Here is a 22,794-nt window from a genome sequence, read left to right as displayed (position 1 = left end):
AATTTGGATTGAAATACCTCCTTGCATGTCCAAAAAAACCATCTAACACACATGCACAAAATTGCCTGCTGTGAGATAATTAAAACTTAGAATAAATGTCTTTCTGGCCATCACATCTGGTCCTTGTCTCACCGAACACCAACACCTAGTGTGCAATGTACACTACAGTGCTACATTCACAATTAGAATGCTTCTTTTGCCTTGTCTTTGTATTTTGGCTTATAATATAGGCTGTATTCAACCATGAAACAGCAATCATATCGTAATTACTGTGTGAAAAAGCGTGATAGTGTGACGTCGCAATATTCGAACCGCAATGTAGTGAGGGACGACTGTAATTCTATATCTACTTAATCAATAAATGAAAAGGTTGTACAGTTTATTTGTATTTGTGTTGTACTATCAGTTACTTTTATTTGATCGAGGTACCTCATAAATTAGCATTAAGTATAATTCCTGACCTTAATCTGCTGGTCTCTGCCGTCCACCTCTTTCTGTAGAACATCAATGACCTGAGTTTTACCAAGCAGCACCTCCTCCTTCTCATGAAGCTTCTGTTTTAATGCCTTCAAAAGCTGATAAGAAAACAATACAACAATGTCAGCAGTCAAAGCATTAGTATTTTTTTTCCAGTCAAGTCCATTCATTTGATAATTAATTTAACAATGACCAATAAGCAATCTCATCAAATCGGATGCCTTAAATCAGTGGCCCCCAACCTTTTTGGACTCACAGACCGGCTCGTGTTCCCAGAAATCTCCAGCGGACTGGGGGTGGCGGTGGGGGTGGTCGTACATTATAGCCATCTAATGTACCTTATTTAATATGTGTTGTGCAAAATTAAGACAGGAACAACATCAAATTAAAAGCAGAAAATGAAATCAGACCCACCATCCACCAGTACGAGCCAGCAGTCTGTTTGTCAGAGAGAAGATTACAAGTATAACGTCACTGTTTGATGTGTGTGATAACAGGCAGTGTGCTAGCATTAATTACCGGTGCACAGAACAGATATGCACATTAGCACTCAATAACGTCATGAAACCTTACCTTTATGCATTCCCACATAGTATCAGCATTTGGGAGCAAATACGAAGTGAAAGAAACATTGTAAAAGCAGTCTCTGTGCAGCGTGGGACAAAGTTAGCACATGCACAATGGTGCGTTCATTGATCGTCATAGTGGGACGGGTCGCCGCTTGCAACAAAAATCATAAACATGCAAATAGGTTGGGATTTCAAACTGTATATTATTTTTTGCATAAGATAATGGACGGTATTTCTAAAACTGATATGCATTTACATAAAATTTGATATCGTTATTTATTTTTATTTTATTTTTATTCATTTTTAAAATCGCCTGAAAGTTTCCCGCAGCACGGTTCAGCCCTGCCCATGGCCCGGTGGTTGGGGACCCCTGCCTTAAATGACCTGACTGATGACAGAAAATCCTTCGGAAGGTTAGAACCACCTGCTGAAGATCAGCACTGGCATCAGATGTTGCAGCTAGTTTGAAGAGTTCCTGTTCATGCATCTGGTTGATCTCTGTTATCTGATGATCTTTCTGGAGAATGATCTCTTTGAAGGTTTGGATCTAAAAGGAAAGACTGTATGAATCATAAATACATATTTGACATTGCTACACTGTTTAAAGTACAAGGACAAGTACAAACTCTGCGAGTGATATTAAAGATAAAAATTTTTAACATTGTGTGACTTGGATCGGAGTACTCCACGGTAACAACCTACATTCTGCTTATACATGTTCTCTTTCTGACTGTACTGCTCCTTCTCTGTGACCAGAAGCTCCTTCAGGCTGTCTGTCTGCTCCTGGAGCAAACTGTAGCGTTCCTCGGCTTCTCCAACTTTCTTGGTCAGACTCTGCACCAGCATCTGAAGCTCCTGCATTGTTCCATGGTCTTCATCCACCTGAGAAAGTACAGCATATTGGAGCCACAAAACTGCGTTCAATTTACATGTTTGAATCATCACCATCATCATAAAGACTGAAAAGTACTGTACCTTTTGTTGTGCAGACGTATTTCCTGCCATTGATGTTTGCAAGTGAATGATGTAGGCCTCCTTCTCTGACAGCTTCTTGTCCTTATCTGTCAGCATAACATCCATTTCTTCCCCTCGTTGCCGCTGTGCCTCCACCTCCCTCCTCTGAAGGAAAAATTTATGTTGCTTTAATTAAAGGAATTTGCTAAAACGCCACATTTAATTGGTATCTGTAATATTAACATTAATTTCAGTTATTTACACAAAAATATAGAACCTCTCAGTGCTACTGTGGTGTCTAGTTTATTATATTTCTTTACAAATACCTGATACATAACCTTAGAGATAAATATGAATTAGGAATCCAGTATATTGAAGGTCGTCCCTTTAATATAGTCAGTAGCCCTTGTTGTCCAGCAGGGGACGACATTGTGAAACAAAACAATTACAGTATGCATGGTAATGCCTGAACTTTGGTGTGTAATAATGTACATTAATCCCTCCCTCATCGTGGTTAATTGGTTCCAGGCCCAACCATGATGAGTTCATCTCGGCCAAATAGGATTCCTTATTCATAAATGGAATATTTTCAGAGTTAAGAGCATAGAAACGCTGTTTACAACCCTTTAAATCTGTTTTTTAACATTATTAAGAGTCCTCTAGACATGAAATAACACCCCAACGTATTTGAATTAATCTTCTTATCATAGTACACTAGGTTCTCTACTTACAAACATCCGACTTGCGAACATTCGGAGATATGAACGCAAGCTGACTGGTCTATATTTTCATGTATTTTGTGGAAAATTGCGATATTTTGTCATTTGAATTTGTTCGAAAATGGTGCTCTACAGTGCTACCGTATCATCTACGAGGAGAAGAAAAGGCAGACCATACAAACTTCCATTGAAAGCTTCTTCAAACGTAGATCTGCTACTCCTGCACCGTCGTCACCAAGTGACTCGCCACCAATGCCTACACCTTTGCGCCAATTCCTTCCACCTCAGTAGTTTCCCCTGAACTACCTCTTTTAGAAGAGTCTACCGACGACGATGATTTTTACTTTTTTCAATAACTCCTCCTCCACCAACGACGTGTGCTCGACCACTCTTCTTCAAAGGTAAATAACATTTATCATTACGTATTATTATATCATTTTTATTATTATTATTGTTTTTTTTCATTAATTATCCTCGTTTAATATTACTACTACATCCAAACTCATATTTACATACATACGCATAAATGTATACACGTACATGTAGTACCTATATCATTGGTAATATTACCTTTTCTCCAACTTAAGAACAAATCGACTTGTGAACGGTCGTCTGGAACCAATTGTGTTTGTAAGTTGGGGACCTAGTGTATTTTACTTTTAGCTATTTTTACGCTCAAAAATGTTGAATGTAGGCTGAAAATATGCAATGTTTGCTTCAATATGCATATTTTTGGACTAATAATAGGCCATATTCAACCACAAAACCACATGATTTATTAATCTAGTTTTGAAAAACCGTGACAGAATGAAGATGTGAACTTCAAAGAGCAAAACGTTATTCAAAAGTTATGTAACAATTTACATTGTCACACGTTTTTTTCCATTACATTTAGTTACTGTCTTACAGTTACAACTGGCCGTTTCTATAATGCTGATAAGCCCTCAGCGAAAATGTTGACACCCTTGTTCTAAACCAATCAAAATAGCTACAAAAATATGGTTGTACTCAAATGTGGGTGGTTATTTGCCTTAGTCATACCCTTTTAAAAAGTGTATTTAAGCAAAGCATATTGCCTCCAAAAAAGTGGTTGTCCTTGCTTTACAGCTGTTTTTGTACAGTTATTTATCTTTTATGTTTATCAACCTTTCCATCCTGAGAAAATTCAACATGAAGAGAAGAGACAGTTTTCTTACAGTTAACCAGCATTTAATGCTCATGACTGCCACCTGCTGTTCAATTGTGTTCCCCACATTTTCCAAGGTGGTATACAATAATACAGGTTAAACAAGTTAGTCGTTTAGGTAAAAATGAAAGTGTCTTACCTTGTTTTCTAACTCCTTTTCACTCTGTGCAAGGTGTTGTTCTAGTTCCTCCACCTTCTTTTTTAGCAAAACAATTTTCCCCCGACTTGCTTGCTCACCTCCTTCTGATGGAGCCTATCGGGATGCGGGAACATTAAACACAAAGAAGCTGACCTCCTGGGTGTCAAAGGGTATACGCCAGATGTAATTGCTTGTGGCGCACCGCCACGACAAAATAAAAGCCGCTACACCTGAAAAATGAGTTTTGTTCATTTTTTAAACTTGAAAACGATTTTTAAGTAATATATTGTTTGAATGCAATGAAATAAATGTTGCATTGTGTAAATGCTTCCAGTTAATTATCCATATAAGTATTATTACTTTGTATTTTGATTGTTAAGCATTGGTAACACTGTAAGGAAAGAAAAAAAAGTCAAATCAAGAAGGAAAAGGTGTCTTTCATACTGCTGTTCGGGTTTTTATTGACATCTACATGTAGGTCATTTTTCTGCAGTATAATGGATTTTTATACATTTTTATATATAAACACAGTGGTGTGAAAAAGTGTTTGCCCCATTCCAGATTTCTCTTTTTTTTTTTTGCATTGTCACACTTAATTGTTTCTGATCATCAAACAAATTTAAATATTAGTCAACAACAACACAACTGAACACAAAATGCAGTTTTTAAATGAAACTTTTAATTATTAAAGGAGAAAAAAATTCAGACTTACATGGCCCTGTGTGGAAAAAGTGATTGCCCCCTGAACATAATAACTGGTTGGGCCACCTTGAGCAGCAACAACTGCAATAAAGCGTTTTTGATAACTTGCAATGAATCTCTTACAGCTCTATGGAGGAATTTTGGCCCACTCATCTTTGCAGAATTGCTGTAATTCAGCCACATTGGAGGGTTTTCGAGGATGAACCGCTTTTTTAAGGTCATGCCACAGCATCTCAATAGGATTCTGGTCAGGACTTTGACTAGGCCACTCCAAAGTCTTCATTTTGTTTTTCTTCAACCTTTCAGAGGTGAACTTGCTGGTGTGTTCGCGTCACCGTCCCTGTTGATCTGTGACTCCATGTGCGCCCATCTCATAGCCGGTGTGAAATAACGCTGGAAATCGGTGTAAACAGGGCCTTCAAAGTGGAGTTGCGAGCGGCATGGCAGCGATGGATGACAGATGCCGAACACGGCTTTACTAAGACTGGGAGGCAGCGCCGTGCGAGTTAAGCCACTATTTGTGAATGGATTGTGGATGCTTGGGCTACACGTGTCTGCTTTCACTGTTGTTCGCGCTTTCGCAAAAGCCAACATCATTTCTGAGGAGCCGCACGGCAACGAGACTGACTCTGACAATGACGAGAGGGAACCTGGCGTGTTTGATGGAGAACTTACCCAGCTATTCATTTCGGATACAGAAGATGAGGACTTTGATGGATTCTATCGTATGTTTTAGGCCAGCGTATGTTTGACAATGCCTGCACCCAATAATACGGTGCGCCTTTTGTATGTGTTAAATACGGAACTAGCATCCGTAACTGAGACTGCAACTTTTAATACGGCACGCTCTATGGTCGCGAAAATACGGTACATTGTATACTGTTGTCTGTCTAGCCCCGCCCACCTCTCTTGCTCACCATCATGGCAGGCTTTCTGTTCCATGGCGTACTATACTCTTTCATTCATTTTCAGCTGAGACGACATTCCTGTTCAATTCTAGTGTCCTTGGCTATCACAGGGTCTCCAACAGGTAGCTCGTATGCTAGCAGTAGCTCACCAGCTGATGTTGAGTAGTTCACCAAAGAATATTTGATTCACCTTTTAGTATTTTTATAAGCGTTCTATTCAAACAGGACATCCGTATTTAATGACAAATGAGCACACAGAGTGGAGATGTGCTTTGTAAATAAAGTACAATTTAAATGTTGGCAGTCACATAAAACACAAATAACCCATCTCTCCTTTTGTCAAAGTGTGCTACAAATTGGATACACCTGCGCTATCATAACTCTGGACTCTGAATTTATACTGCTTATACAGGACAGACTGCTATAACTAAAATATTGAGATTGTTTATTTTATTGTGTTATTTTTCAACTAAAAAATATATTATTGAACAATTAATTTCCCATGTATTCGTATTAATCAAACAGGCATCAAACTAAATTGAGGTTTGTGTCAAATAGTACAACATTTTCTACTTTTGTACTAGTCACACAGTACTATCTGACTAAATAGGTCAGGTAACAAAAGGAGGCTTGACATTTTAGACTCTCAGTTTAAGTGCACTCAGCAACATTGCCATAAAATTTGCACTTTTGCAACATTCTTGGTTAATGTTCTGCTGGTTGAAAAAAGTTCAATAAATAAGTTAAGTCAAAAGTCTTTTAAAAATTGCAGATGCAGCAGGGGCATGACACAGCGGCGGCAATCCGCCCTCCAATGCAGCCCACCACCACAGCTTTAAAAAATCCCAGGGGAAACCCTGAAGCATATTGTTAAAATAATACCTCAGAGATCCAAACTATGCACTGTGATCTCACAGTTCTTGTTTTGGCTGTGCTTGGTTGGTGTATTTCGTTGAGTAGAATGAGCAGCAGCATCCAAGAGTATGTTTACCTTCTTGCCGTGTGTTGGCGTGACCTGACCGCCCATCTGTTTCTTCACTTCCTCCAGCTGTGTGGTAAGAGAGGTCACCTTGGCCTTGTTTTGGAGACGCAGCTTGGACAGTTTTGCCTCACATGTCTCCTTCTCCATCTAAATGATAACCAGTTTGTCATTCAACGACTAGCTCCAACGGCTCAACATAAACCAACCATATAAAATGTGAAACGCGACAATAAGTATGGTGGGGGAAATAATTATTTGATCCCCTGCTTTTTTACCCACTTACAAAGAGTCACGAACACTCCAAACTTAAAAAAAAAAAATCAATAAAAAGGTTATCAATATTTTGTATTTGATTTGAGTGAAATAAATATTTGATCAACTAGTAACAAGAAAAAATAATAATCCCACAATAATAATAATAATAATAATAATAATAAAAATAAAAGTGGTCCTCAGGTTACAAAAGAATTCCAATCCTACAACGTATTGTAAGTCGGAATTTGTTGCTAAAGCAGATGAAGCAATTTCAGGAGAAATTCTGTGTGAAAGTGAAACTGAAATGTAGACATATGTCTACAGTGTAGACATAGTCCAACTGCAAGTTGAGTACAATAAATTTGTACATGTTGGCAGGTCTACAGTAACATTGAAAGTACTCCCTGCCTCTCATGCCCCCCCCAATGGAGTTTCACAGTAATGGAAATGATTTTCCACCAGTAGGGGGCACCAAATTAATTGCCCATTCCTTTTCTATGGGAAAATTATCACAGAAAAGATTAAATTACAATGTGATTTTTTTTTTAATTTCCTGAATGAGCTGAACATTTTGACGTTAGTTGAAAAATGTGGCAGCAGTTGACCGATAAAAAACGGTGGACTCTAAAATGTTGGAATGTAAAAATGGAGACTGATTGTTGAAATATATAAATATGTTGAACAATTACACGAGGACCGAGGATCGACCCATTGGCAACCATTGTGTTGGGAGACGACCAACACAGATCTACCACCTGAGACATGGCACTCTGCTTCTCACCATTCACACAATTAAACTTTTCTTTAATTCTTTTTTGGTGTTTTTTTGTTGCTATCCTGTCTCTGTTAAAATATACAATAAAAATGAAAACACGCCGATGTTAATTGATCTGATTGTGATACCACTTATGTATGTGTTGGGATAGAAAGCAAATTTCCACTTTTGTCTGTGCACACACATTATGGTAGACAGCATTTAACACACCTTGAGCTGTTCATCCTTGGTGCGAAGTGTTGCATCCTTCTCCCGGATCATTTCTTTTAGCTGAGTGATGAGCTGCTCAGTTTGGACCAGACGCTCTGCCATTTCTGCAACATCCACCTCTCCACTTGGGGGACAGTCTGGGCCCTGGAGCAAGTTGGCAGAGGCGAGACTTGTGAATGTTTGTCAGCATTAAACAGCGCATTAGGTTTGGAATGCTGCATGGTTGCCACATATCTAGCAGAAAAATATACAGTAGTACCTCGCATAACATAAACCTCCTTTTACGTAAATTCCACTGAACGTTAAGAATTTATGTCAAGTTTTTGCATCGTATTACGTAAGAAATTCCATATAACATAAAGCGTCAAGTCTGTGCAAGTTCAGAAATTCGATTTGAATAGCTCGCACGACAGAGAGAGGGAAACATTTTCCATGACTAACAGAGTACACTTGGTGACGCCTTCTGATGCTTCACGCTCTCATTCGCTGATTATCGGGGCACCGCCTACGCTCTCATCTCAATGGCTGACTTATTCAGCGCGTCCGTGAGTTTGTGTGAGAGACCACTGATCTGTACTAATAAGTCTGGATAGACCATTGGTCAATGACTTGTGAAGCCACGCGGCCGCCATATTACCACTCACAAGCAACACTTCTCAGACAATGACTTATGTGAGAACTTGTGAGTTCTTAAGTCTGTTGTTAGTTTGTTACCCACTCACACTAAATGCAAGGTTAGTCATAATGGCTTTACATAGGGGGCCGTGGGGGATGTGTAAACAAACAACCGCGACTAGACTACTAAATAATTTGCGGTTGCTTGCAAATATAAAAAAATGTTTGTTTGTTTTTTTTTGTTTGTTTACCTGAATTTAAAATGAACCCCCATATGGGGACAATGTTTATATATTATTACATATTATATTACATATTATTCCTGTGTTTTTTGTTAAAATATATTTCTATATCAGAAAAGAGGTTATTTCTATTAACACAAACAAAAAAAAGCAAAATGTTAAATCATTTTAAAACTTGTCCAAAGTCACTCTCTTTTATGATTCATATTTTCTACAGACGAGAGCAGAGTGAATTGTATGAAAGTAAGAAAAAAAAAAAGTAAAGGATCATGACCATGGATTTCAGTGGAAAAAAGGATGGGATAAAATTAAAATCTCTTTCTAGAGGAGTAAAACTATGCATTGCTATAGGAGAGTGCTGAGCCAGGGTGCAGAGTAGAATTTTGTCCCAAAGGCAATGAGAATTGGAAGGGGAAAAAGTACATTTCATTTAGCCAAAAGATAGAGAATAACGTACCAAATCGTTTTTAAGGGATGAAGGTTGCGTTACTTGAAGGAATGGGAGAATCTCCCCGCTTTTTAATTTAAAATATAGATGTTCTGCGAGCCTCTTCATCTGCTTTGTACACTATGTACGCTGTGCGAATGTAGTCTGCTACATATGAGATGTGAGTGGTAAGATGGCCTCTCTGTGGCTTCAGCGGCTTGCACGGGCACGTGCGACGTATGGTGTATCCAGACTTATTAGTACAGATCAGTGTGAGAGACAGGCTTCTCCCTTCCTCATCATAGTCGCCCTTAAACTGGTTGATTGTTTTTGTTTTTCAGTTTTATTCATTTACAGTAATCTTATTTATTACCTTATTTTATATTGGAATGTTAGTAGTAGTAGTAGTAGTAGTAGTACTTTATTAATCCCACATCAGGGAAATTCATCTGTTACAGCAGCAAGCAAGATACACAAGTATGTACACAAGTAAAGAATGCATAGTCATAGACAATGCATGCAATGCATAGACATAGTGAATACAAAATGGTTCAGGTGTTGTAGAGCTTGATAGCGGTCGGTATGAAGGACCTGCGGAACCTCTCCTTCTTACACCGTGGGTGTAACAGTCTGCTGCTGAAGGAGCTGCCCAGGGAAACAACAGTGTCATGTAGCGGGTGAGAGGTGAGGTTACTCTACTATGTCTATGCTAACGTTTTCTTATATTTTCCCACCATATCTGGTGGACTTTGAATATTTTGAACGGCCAAAGGTGGTGAGTTTGGGAAGCTCTTGGAACGGATTAGGCTATTTAAATGGATTTTACGCTTCATATAACATAAAAACCCTATAACATAAACGTTCTCGGAACGGATTATTTATGTTGTAGGGGCGTCTACTGTATAGTAAATTAGAGATGTCCCGATCCACATTTTTGGGCTTCCGACCCGATCTTATTATACAGTAGTCTTGCCAATCCAATCCGGTACGGATACTTTTTTTTTTTTTAATGATAAGCTTTTGTTACAAACATGTTTTGTGGAATTGAATATGGTTATGAAAATAGCTCTTTAAAGTATTCAAATAATAATAATAAGCAATACTGTTTAGTTTTTGTAACAAACCTCTGTGAGTCAGGTCCCTAATCCAATAAAAGATACATCCAATTAAAAAAAAAAAAAAAAGTCCATCCAATAAAGGATAAAATTGGACAAAATGTGCGTGCAAAGTACTTTTAGGGTAGGACTAATCATTTGACATGGTTACAGATCAATTTGTGGTGTGATTTAGAAAACAGTAAATCACATTTTTTAACAAACTCTCTTTGGCGCAATAGTAATTTATTGACAGTCCCAAGTGTAAACAACCAGCGGTTAGAGCAGCACTACCTGTGCGAGCTGTGGCGCAGCCAGAAATCTTTCATTGGGGTGGCCAAGGTGAGACTATTACTCACATAGGGGTGGCAACAAGTTGATACCTGAAATGTCTAGATGGCCAGTGTGGTGGCCGGAGAGTGACCAAGGGTGACCACGTCCACCATTGGCCACCACGTAGCTCCGCCACTGCGTGCGAGCTTTCCTTACAATGACACAGCAGTCCAGGCACAGTGAGGGGAAACTACCTCTGTAGTATGTACCTCGGCACATCCTTATTGTAAATGTGTCCCAGCTATCAATGTTGACAGGCCTTGAGCTGAAGATCTGGCACCATATTTGTGATTAGGCATGGGCCGGTTACCGGTTTCAATGTATACCACAGTATGAAAAAGTCATACTTTCAAAATCACTAAAAGTGTGTGTCAGATAGTTTCTACGATATCAGAGAAAGCGGAAGTCCAGCGCGGAAATATTTTGTCACATTCCGTGTTATTCCTTGCAGTCGAAAGTGGGCTTCGATGTGTTGCCAAAAGTCATTAGCTGCCTCGTTAGCATTGAGCTGTGCTGGTACGGTCACTGTGTTGTCGCCGTTGTCCGTCGACATATTACTCACGTCGAGGGTCACCAAATGTGGAGATGTGACTCAGATCAAAACAGGAGTGGAGGATAAGTGGTATAAAGCGTTTCTCTACTGAACAACGTCCATCCATCTATTTTCTATGCCACTTATCCTAATTAGGGTCGCGGGGTTATAATGGAGCCTATCCCAGCTGACTTCGGGTGAGAGGCGGGGTACAATGGTCGCCAGCCAATCACAGGGCACATATAGACAACCAACCACTCTCACATTCATACCTATGGACAATTTAGAGTCACCAATTAATCAAACATGCATGTTTTTGGAATGTGGGAGGAAACCGGAGTACCCGGAGAAAACACGGGCAGAACATGCAAAACTCCACACAGAGATGTCCAAGCGCAGATGCGAACCCAAGTCTTTCCGTCTGTGTGGCCAACATACTAACCACTCGGCCACCGTGCAGCCACTGAACAACGTCTGAGTTGCTAACAACAATCACATGACCTGGGAACAGATGTTTGTGGAGAAGTGTAACTTGCCACTACGCCTCCATAATAATAACGTAACATTACAAGTTTTTTTTTTTATTATTTATGTTGTGACCTTCTTGAGCATTGCATTTTTTTTTTTTACTAAAAAAATATTGTGCTTGAGTTGCAGGATTAGCATCAGCCGCTGATGATATCATAGACGGATGATGGAGCTGGGGGACAATGAGTTCCGGTTCCGGTTCCGGTTCAAATGCTAACACCCTGTTAACAGGGACGTTTTACGAACAAAGTTGGACTCATGCAGCGTATTGCAGACTAACCGAGTGATGTACACGACTCGGCGCAAACTTTTTTGGTAACCTTTCCACATTAGCTGAAAAATACGCTAATCAAGGTTCCACTGTACTCCTAAAAAAAAATGTCTTTTGAACAGTTTTTAGAAAAGAACAGCTCCCTGCAGAGAATTTTAATGCCAGTCACCTGACCCGACATTGAAAGATTATTCACAGGTGTACTTACTCCAGCGCCAGACTCTCCCCCCTCATTAGAAAACCACTTCAGCATGGCTCAGACCTTAAACACAGAGAAGATACAAATTATTCTCAAAAACTAACACCACTGTCACAAATGTGTTGCTTGAGGTTTTAATTTTCACCAGCTAATCTAAAGGAGCTGAGGATACAATGTGAAAGAATTTCCCATCCTCCAATAAGCAAACAGGATAAAATCATCATGTCAACAAGTTAGTTACTGTACAGTTACAATATTGAAACTACACTTTCTTTAACAAAAAAAAAAATAAAACCACCACCACCAGCGGCTAGAACATGTTACCAATTGCGGTTTAAAAGAATCGATTGAGTAAATAAATATCAACATTTTCACAATTCGGCTTGCCGTTCATTGCTTTTAATCACCGCTGTCTCATATACACGTACATGTCTGAGGCATGTACACATACACAAAAGCAGTCTCAGAGAAGCCAACGACAATTTGCAGGCATTGTGTGGCTATGATAGGCTATACATTCAATGATAGCTAACATTAGGAGCTAAACTTTGCCAAATCGCTATCACTAGCTGACAACAAACGTACCTAATGCTCAAGCATGTGTCTTACACTGCTTGCACGGCTTGCAATGGCAAAGCAGGAAGAGGGAAGAGGGACAACATTTGAAAGTTAGAAATGGACAGCTGATATCAGAGTGCTTATATGAGAGATTTTAACGGCAGGCCGATATAATCCTATTTTTTTGCTGATGTTGGACCAATAAGTTAGAAGAAGAAAACACTAACCACAGTAGGCCTGGTAAAGACAAAACAGCTGACACAGGAGAAGCATCAGGTCAAACTCGTTCTCTCACACATACCACAGGCAGCCAAGCACTGTCCTCTATGACTTGCTGGTAGTTGACAAATAGCATTTACACTACATTAACTTTACTTTAAAATGAATGTGTGAGATTTATATGGCGCCCCCCTCCAGCAGCGGCTTCCTAAATACAATTTTTAACATTACTAGAGTCCACTAGACATGAAATAACACCCCTCTAGTCACCTTTACACTCTAATTGCCCAAGATAGGAGACATAATAAGAGAAAATCTGCCATTTAAGACATAAATAAGACTCATGATCGCGTGTGTTGATGAGTTCCGGTGCTAGGGGAGTTGAGTGGGAAACGGACAGGAAGTGACGTCGGGGGTTCAGAGTTATGGACGCAACAGTAGCCCATGTTAGCGATTGTTATGCCTGTTGTGAGCTCATTCAAACCTGCAATAAAAGCCTGTTGTTCTGGCAATCAAGTCTGGTGCTTGTGTGTCTTACCCAACATTACAATAACATTACTGACACCTATTGACCAGTGTAGAATACTACATATCATCACAACATCTTTGAATGTGTCACCTGAATGCCTACATTTAGGCATTTTCAAGCTTGAAAACTCTTAATTTAAGAACAAAAAAAAATCTTAAAATTTGCTTAAAAGATATCTTATTGTTTTATTAATAGGCCGTATTCAATCATTAAAACAGCATCATTTATTAATTAACATTTTGCTAGTGAAGCAAAACAAAATTAAAAACATGTTTTGTGTTCATATTTTTGGCTTTCTGGAAAGGATTAATTGGATTTACACAAAAAAAAAAAAAATTGAGCCTGACCTTGGAACGGATCAATGATGCTAACCAAGGTTCCACTGTATTTGAATCAATGTGAGCTTTTCCTTTTTAAGAGTTAATAGTAATGACTAGTTTCAATATAATTATATTGAAGGTGAATTTTCTTCCCGATTTTGTGGGGCACGCTGGCGGCCACAGCGCTCATACCATTTGCAAATATTGCCTAATGGGCCAGTCGGCTCTGACTTAAGTATAGGATGTCATGCTGATAATATTGTTTATAGCATAGGTGTCAAACTCAAGACCCTGTGCCAGATCATTTTATGTGGCCTGCCTGGAAATCATGTGTCAATAATCCCCGTAGTCTTTCTTGTGCTGTTCTTTCAGTTTGCACAGAACAATTCGATTGCACTGCAGCATAATATTATATTGTTATTGAGCCATAAAATGACTAAACAATCCCATCCTGGATGAATTAGTTTTTACTGTTGTTACAATACCAATCATTGGATGTACAGCCAGACGTTAGTTGCTAAACATTGTCAAATTGCTATCATTAGATGACAGCAAACAACTAATTTTACCCTCATTTGCAGTTTGTCATAGCTGAAGTGCAATCACCAATGACATCCATGTTCTTATTTCTGTCAATTCTTCATTTTTCTCTCTATTGTTTACGTCTGGCAATAAAACTGCATCTATTGGCTAAATGTTTGACTTATGTTGTACTACACTTGATTTTGCTGCTGGTGTTTTTTACGTGGGGCGTGGTTTGCACAATCGAAGCAGGAAGAGGGCTGGTTATATTATGTTCAAACACTAGCGCTCCCATGACAGCCAGCACCTTTAACTTTGTATTATTTAATGCAACAAGCTATTCCAAGTTGCACAGTAGTTGTAGAGATGTTGACTTGAATATCTGATTTTGATTTCAAAGCAAGATATAAATCACTTTGTCTATAAAGCAATTGTGTAATATCACTAAGAAATTACACATTTATACTTTACAGTTTCACACTTACCAGCTGGATTGTGGCCCGCAATAAAAACATATATACTGCAGGCACGTCACGAGTGACTGTTCTTTAACTAGAAACTACAGTACCTGCTCTACATTAGCATGCTAACTGCTAATGCGCAATAAACGTATTGCAGCTAGCTGGCAAAGTGTACGAATGAGAATTACTGCATAGTGATCACGTCTACATTTGGACCAGTTCAGCGTCTGCAATTGCATAAACACCAGTTAGACATGCAACTTTATCTCGCTAGCCAAATGCTAACACAACTAGCAGGAGACTCGCCTGTGCCAAAGAGCCGCTTAAGCTCCTCGCAACCGGTTACAAATTCATTGAATTGCTTACCGGGTGCATATTTTTAAGAATACTCCACCGACGATCGCTCCACATGGAGATATGGCCAGAAACTCTTTATCATTTTATTCCAGCCACCATAGCATTATGCATAAGGTAAAATTGTCAACAGAGGACAGCTGTGGAAGGAAGAATGTGCGCATGCGCCGTACTGTCAAGTTGCCCAGTTTCCAACTACGCATTTGTGTGTGTCGTCACCATTATAGTCCATGCATATACACTCCTGATCAAAATCTTAAGACGCTAGAATTTGCATTTTGCACATTTGGATGTTAATGAGTTTTTAAGCAGAGCTACAATATGCAAAAGCAAGAAGGGAAGCTGAGACAAAAAGCACTTTGAAAAAGTAATTTAATTAAAACAACAATTAAACTGAAATAGGCTGTTTATCAGCTGATCAAAAGTTTAAGACCATCTCAAAATGCTTGATGTGAGTGTTTCCAGGAGGCTAGTGGGAACATTGCTCCAAGTGGTGAAGATGGCATCAACTGTCTGGAACTGATGGCCATTTTTATAAACTTCCCTTGCCATTCATCCCCAAATGTTCTCTATGGGATTTAAATCAGAGTAACATGCAGGATGGTCCAAAAGAGTGATGTTATCCTCCCTGAAGAAGTCCTTTGTCAAGCGAGTATTGTGAACTGCAGCGTTGTCTTGTTGAAAAACCCAGCTGTTACCACACAGACGAGGGCCCTCAGTCATGAGGAATGCCTGCTGCAACATCTGCATGTAAGCAACAAGCCGTTTGACGACCCTGCACCACCTGAAGCTCCAGTATTCCACTGAATGAAAAAGCACCCCAGACCATGACCAGCAAATTTTCTGACAGAAAATGAAAATTTGGAGCAGATTTTGGCCTTTATAGCCTGTGGTCTTAAACTTTTGATCCCGCGATAAACAACCTATTTTAGTTGGGGTTTTTTTTGTTGGTTTAAATTACAAGTTCCAGATGTTTTTTGTCTCACACCCCTTCTTGCTTTTGCATATCGTAGCCCTACTTAAAACCTCATCAAGATCCAAATGTGCAAAATGAAAATTTTAGCAATTTTTCAACTGGTCTTAAATTCTAGCAATTTTTCAACTGGTCTTAAGATTTTGATCAGGTCTGTATACCAAAACTACAGGAATTACAGAAAAAAACAATACACACACACACACACACACACACACACACACACACAAACAACAAAAATAAGAAATATACACGAAAGGTACGTGCCTGTAGTTTTTTCCAATTATACTTTAAATTTAAACTTAAAATTTAATTTGTAATTGTGAAAAATAAAAAAACATGTATTTTTTTTAATCTGTTCTTTTAAACAACGAATGGTAACACATGCTAGCAGGTGGTGGTCTTGTATTTTCTGGTTTGGAAAAAAAATTATTATTCACATACACTAGCTTACATTTAAATATATTATTATTGTTATTATTATTATTTTATGTTATTACATTTCCATTATTAAAGATGCTAGCCCCCCTTGGCTCCAAATTACACTTTTTTCCCACAACATTTTTACTTTTTTTTTTAAATATATAAGAACACCACCACCGGCTAGCATGTTACCAATAGTGATTTCAGAAAGGAGATTGCTTTTAAAAATAAAAATATTCTTCACAATTGGGAGTTAAACTGAATGAGATTTGTTTTTTGGCCCAACAAGGAGGAGTGCTGTTAATGGCTGTCACTCCCACACGCCTCGGGCACAGGCACATGGCCGTAGTGTGCACACACTTACGCAGTCCCAGAGACGCTCACATCACCTTTTCGTGGATTTTACGTGGGGTGTGATTTGCACGCTCTGACCAGGAAGAGGTCAAGATATACACGCGCTAGTGCCCCCATTGCAGTACCCAATGGCAACAGGAGGGTGATGGGAGCATTGGGGGCACCTTGGGAGTTTCACCCAAGGAAATAATTAAATCATATTACCAAAGGACACACTAGGTTTTGAAGATGCGTTTGTACAAACCTTGCTTTGTGGAACTGCTTGCTCATGTTCTGATAGATTTTGCTATTGTGGTACTTTCCACCGTCAATAAAAGACATAATGTTCCTGTCTTTCGGGTAATATTTGGGTTTTTAAAAAACGGAATATTCTGTTTTTTCAAAAGGGTTATTGGTGTTTACATGGTTGTGCGCAACGAGTTATTGCTAATATTCCGGTTATGATAGGGTTATTTGACTGCATGTAAACGTGCTCAAAGATTAACACTGCAAGCAGCGTTGAGGGCCCTCGCACTCCCATGCAACTCGGGGTTCATGTGAGCTGGCGGGCATGAAGGACTTGACACCAGTATCCCGAATTTAAAAGAAAATGAGGCGTCTCAACCAGAATTTTAACATGCATAATATTTGTCTAGTAAGGGACACCATCTGAGTCAATGTATCTACACAGTCACGGACCGGCGAGTGACCTAAACCACCATAAATTTTAGGACAATTTGAATATGTGTGAGGGAGTTAGGACGTTTATAATCTTCATACCAGGAGGGGGTGACACTGTGGTCATGTCCTGTCCAATGCCCCAACTCACTATAAAAAATTTGGGAAGATTGTACCATGTAGAAAGTAGTTATACATTTCCACCAGTTGGTGGAACCATTGGAGTCAATTGGTCAGTTGGAGTCATCTATTTAATGCGCCCTTTATGATTGTGAGTGATACAATAAATTATCTCAGAGGAGTGGGTTTTTGTATAAAGCATGGGTTTTCTTGTCACTTCCTGTTGCCACAAGGAGGCACTGTTACTAATTGAGGAAGTGACATATGAATCTCTTCAGGGTGTCATCTAGGTCATACATGCAAATAAGTTTGACCTTGTGGAGTTGAGATATTTATTTCGTGTTGCTTGGTGAGTCTCCAAGGCTCCGCCTCCATCCTATGGCGTAGGCTAAATTTGTTTGCAATGTATCATCACCCATCTGTCTAGTATCTGTGATTTTCATGTGGCATCATTTGCTGAAAGTCTCTAGGAGTTTGTCAAAGTAAGACCCCTGGTTTTCGCCCAAAATGACGGCTTCAAAATGGTCGACTTCCTGCTTGTTTTCAAACATGGGTTTTTGAGACTTTTTGTGCATCCTTTTATGAATGACGTCTCCACCAAATTTCATAAATATCTGTGAAACGGGATAATTTCTTCAATGTCTATCAGGGGCGCTAGCCAGTCACTTTGGGGTGGTCTCATTTGGGAGTGGCACCATATTGTTCCGCCTTGGATTCTGATGGTCAGTGGCGAAGGCAGAAACTTTGCCGCCATGCCGCCATGTTTTGCAGTTCTTGAGACTTTTTCGTGCATCCTGTCATGACTGACGGCACCACCAAATTTTGTGACAATCAATGAAACTGGTGGCAAGGCTAATTTCTTCAAAATTTAAAGGGGGTGCAACTGAGTGATTAAATGTGATTAAACCGAGAGAATAATCAGAGTAATTAAAGCTGCGAGAAACGTTGAATGGGCCCTTGCACTCCCACGCAACTCAAAAGAAATCTGGGCATCTCGAGCAGAAGTTTAACATGCATAATATTTATCCAGTAGAGGAACCATCTGAGTCGATGTATACACACAGTTATGGAACGGAGGATGACCTAACCCACCATAAAACTTTTCGGGACAATCTGACGATGTGGAAGGGACATATGACAGTTATAATTTGACCAGGAGGGGGTGACACCGATGCCAAGGTGGCCATGTGGTCATGTCCTGTCTGATGCCCCAACCCACCATACAAAATTTGGGAAGATCTGTGTAACTGTTGTAACTACCATCGACATTGTAGACCAGGGGTAGCCATTACGTCGATCGCGAGCTACCGGTAGATCGCCAAGGTAGTTTGGGTCGATCGCTTAAACATCACTTTGTGGTTGTCATATGACATCAGTCAGCTGACATTAAGCTCCCCTCCTGATTCGCGCTTGCTCCCCCACAGCGTTTCAAGCTACACATGAAGATGCAACTTTCATCTTTATTATTGTGATTATGGATGAACTAACTCTGCGGTAAGACGTCCATATCTATAACAAAAGTTATCTGTTCACTTGTAGCGGCTAGTTACGTAGAAAAAAAGTGTATTGTTTACTGGCTTTGCTTCGCGTCATGAACTCTACTATTATTTCATGATGAAATTAAAAATGTGCCCATTGGTGAAACCTTTTCAATATGTTGCCTTGACTTCGGCTGCACTGTCTTTTGCATAATCATTTTAAATTCTTGTATATGGGTAATGTTTGATAGCAAATGCTAAGTGGATGTAATACATGAACTGTGTGCCCTAATGAACGTTACATAGCTAATTTGACCGACATATTAGCAGTACTCAGGTTATGTACACAACTATTTAGGAATTATGTGTAATTATCTTTATTTCCATATTGAAGTGAATTATGATAGCAACTACTTTGATTACCTGTAAACTTTGAAAATGTGAATGTGAACTACTAATCATTCATATTTACAATAGAATTTCAGGGTTTACTGGTTACATTTTGTATATGTTATATGCTTTATAGAAAGAGGTAGATCATTTTGACTTGTACTTGCATGCTGAGAAAGTGCATGCACTCCTGATATACATATATAACTCCATTCCATTCCATTTTCCTCCGCTTATCCGGGTCCGGGTCGCGGGGGCAGCAGTCTCAGTAGGGAAGCCCAGATTTCCCGGTCCCCGACCACCTCCTCCAGCTCCACCGGGAGGACACCAAGGCGTTCCCAGGCCAGCTGTGAGACATAATCTCTCCAGCGTGTCCTAGGTCTTCCCCGGGGCCTTCTCCCGGCTGGGCATGCCCGAAACACCTCACCAGGGAGGCGTCCAGGAGGCATCCGGACTAGATGCCCGAGCTACCTCAACTGGCTCCTCTCGATGTGAAGGAGCAGCGGCTCTACTCTGAGCTCCTCCCGGATAACCGAGCTCCTCACCCTGTCTCTTAGGGTGAGTCCCGCCAACCTACGAAGAAAACTCATTTCAGCCGCTTGTATCCGCGATCTCATTCTTTCGGTCATGACCCAAACCTCATGACCATAGGTGAGGGTGGGAACATAGATCGAACGGTAAATTGAGAGCTTTGCCTTCCGGCTCAGCTCTCTCTTCACCACGACGGTCCGGTACAGCAACCGCATTACTGCAGACGCTGCACCGATCCGCCTATCGACCTCACGCTCCAACCTTCCCTCACTCGTAAACAAGACCCCGAGATATTTGAACTCCTCCACCTGGGGCAGGACCTCATTCCCAACCCGGAGGGAGCAATCCACCCTTTTCCGACTGAGAACCATGGCCTCGGATTTGGAGGTGCTGAGTCTCATCTCAGAAGCTTCACACTCAGATGCAAACCGTCCCAGTAAACGCTGCAGGTCACAGCCCAATGAGGCCATCAGGACCACATCGTCTGCAAATAGCAGAGATGAGATCCTAGTGCCCCCAAACTGGACTCCCTCGACACCTTGGCTGCGCCTAGAAATTCTGTCCATGAAAATTATAAACAGAATCGGTGACAAAGGGCAGCCTTGGCGGAGGCCAACGTTCACCGGAAACAGGCTTGACTTACTGCTGGCAATGCAAACCAGGCTCCTGCTCCGGTTGTACAAGGACTGAATGGCACGTAGTAGTGCGCCACCAATCCCATACTCCCGGAGCACCCCCCACAGGACACCGCGAGGGACACAGTCGAATGCCTTTTCCAGGTCCACAAAGCAGATGTAGACCGGTTGGGCAAACTTCCAAGTACCCTCCAGGACCCTTGCAAGGGTGTAGAGCTGGTCCAGTGTTCCGCGACCAGGACGAAAACCACATTGCACCTCCTGTAGCTGAGGTTCAATTAACGGTCGTACCCTTCTCTCCAGCACCCGGGAATAGACTTTCCCAGGGAGGTTGAGGAGTGTGATCCCCCTATAGTTGGAACACACCCTCCGGTCACCCTTCTTGAAAAGGGGGACCACCACCCCAGTCTGGCAATCCAGAGGTACTGTTCCCGACTTCCACGCAATGTTGAAGAGACGTGTCAGCCAAGACAGTCTCGCAACATCCAGAGCCTTATATAACTCGTATTTAAAAAAAAAAAATATCGTAAATATATATACTTTCTGTATTTATAGTAGTAGGTAGATCTTTGGGACTTGGTCATTTTAAAAGTAGCTCACAGGCTAAAAGTGTGAGCACCCCTGTTGTAGACGGTAGTTACAAAAGTTATACATTTCCACCAATTGGTGGCGCCATTGTTGTCAATATCAAAATTTAGTCATGATCAGACTCCACCCCTTAATCATACATCTTATCAGTTTTGAAGGAGTTGTGATAATATGAGGTAAAGTTATGACTGTATGATGGCTAATGGCGAGGAGCAGTCTTCGCTGCCAGGCTCCACCCACCACATGTAATGAAACATCATGCTTGTAACATATGGATCTCTTCAGGGTGTCATCTATGTCATCCACACCAATTATTCTCTCAGTCTGAACTTGTGGAGTGGAGTTTTTTGTTACTTGGCGAGTCTCCAAAGCTCTGCCCACACAAAATCGCTTCTTCAAATCAATGTTTGTTTTCAAACATGGGTTCTTAAGACTTTTTCGTGAGTGAGGTCGCCACCAAATTTCGTGAAGATCTGTGGTGGGGGTGGTGGTGGGGGATAATTTTTTCAAAACTTATAGGGGGCGCTAGCCAGTCAATTGGTGGTCTCATTTGGGAGAGGCACTATGTTGTTTGGGCTCGAATTAACATATGCAAAGACCAGTTTCAGTTGCAACCACCATACAGTAAAAGAATTCCGGGAGCTTACGCAGTTGTTTACCATAGCCCCAATTCTGATCCAACCTGACCCTTCCAGCACATTGTCGTGGTGGATGCATCGAACACTGGGGTCAGCGTTGTCCTAAAAAGCTGTAGATCAAAAGCTGCACTTATGTGCTTTTCATTCCAGGCGCCTTTCCCCAGCAGAGAGGAATTACGACGTGGGCGACAAGGAGCTGTTGGCGGTCAAACTGGCCCTGGAGGAGTGGTGGCACCTGTTGGAGGGGACTGACCAACTATCGCTGGTATGGACAGACCACAAGAATCTCTCATATAACCAGTCAGATAAAAGGCTAAACTCTCGTCAAGCTAGTTGGGCCTTTTTTTTTCTCATTCCAGTTCTAACTTAGGGCCGCACGGTGGTCTAGTGGTTAGCACGTTGGCCAAAACAGGAACAGCCTGGAGATCGGGAAGACCTGGGAGTTTGCATGTTCTCCCCGTGTGCGCGTGGGTTTTCTCCGGGCACTCCGGCTTCCTCCCACATTCCCAAAAACATGCAGGTGAGGTTAATTGGCGACTCTAAATTGCCCATAGGTATGAATGTGAGTGTGAATGGTTGTTTGTCTGTATGTGCCCTGTGATTGGCTGGCGACCAGTCCAGGGTGTACCCCGCCTGTCGCCCGAAGTCAGCTGGGATAGGCTCCAGCATGCCCCCGCGACCCTAATGAGGATGAAGCGGTATAGAAAATGGATGGATGGATGGCAGTTCTAACTTACCTACAGACCAGGCTCAAGAAATATCAAGCCGGATGCCCTCTCTCATCGGTTCAGTGGGGCCACAGATGAGATGTCAGAACACACAATCCTACCACCTTCACAAATAATTGGAGCCATCGAATGGGAGATTGAATCGGAGGTCAAGCGTGCCCAAGTCGATTGACAAGCCCAACCCTGGAACAGTACCTCC

General features: G+C 40.9%; 1 protein-coding gene across 4 annotated transcripts in view; it reads right to left on the bottom strand.

Annotated features, from left to right (window-relative positions):
* si:ch211-220f16.2 (golgin subfamily B member 1) overlaps window positions 1–15,233 on the bottom strand; it is a 72,997-nt gene extending 57,764 nt beyond the window's left edge. For all 4 annotated transcript variants that reach the window (XM_054770122.1, XM_054770123.1, XM_054770125.1 and 1 more), the window contains exons 1-9: window positions 15,093–15,233; window positions 12,127–12,180; window positions 7,877–8,020; window positions 6,646–6,783; window positions 4,045–4,158; window positions 2,022–2,165; window positions 1,749–1,928; window positions 1,471–1,593; window positions 462–575 (exon numbers count right to left, since the gene is read on the bottom strand). In XM_054770122.1, the coding sequence (XP_054626097.1) occupies window positions 462–575; window positions 1,471–1,593; window positions 1,749–1,928; window positions 2,022–2,165; window positions 4,045–4,158; window positions 6,646–6,783; window positions 7,877–8,020; window positions 12,127–12,171 (1,002 nt within the window). In that variant the 5' untranslated portion in view covers window positions 12,172–12,180; window positions 15,093–15,233. The remainder of the gene's footprint in view (window positions 1–461; window positions 576–1,470; window positions 1,594–1,748; window positions 1,929–2,021; window positions 2,166–4,044; window positions 4,159–6,645; window positions 6,784–7,876; window positions 8,021–12,126; window positions 12,181–15,092) is intronic.
* Window positions 15,234–22,794: the final 7,561 nt, after the last annotated feature.

This window comes from Dunckerocampus dactyliophorus, chromosome 3 (genome assembly GCF_027744805.1).
Source record: "Dunckerocampus dactyliophorus isolate RoL2022-P2 chromosome 3, RoL_Ddac_1.1, whole genome shotgun sequence".
Lineage (NCBI taxonomy): Eukaryota > Metazoa > Chordata > Actinopteri > Syngnathiformes > Syngnathidae > Dunckerocampus > Dunckerocampus dactyliophorus.
This window is presented reverse-complemented; position numbering and strand designations above follow the sequence as displayed.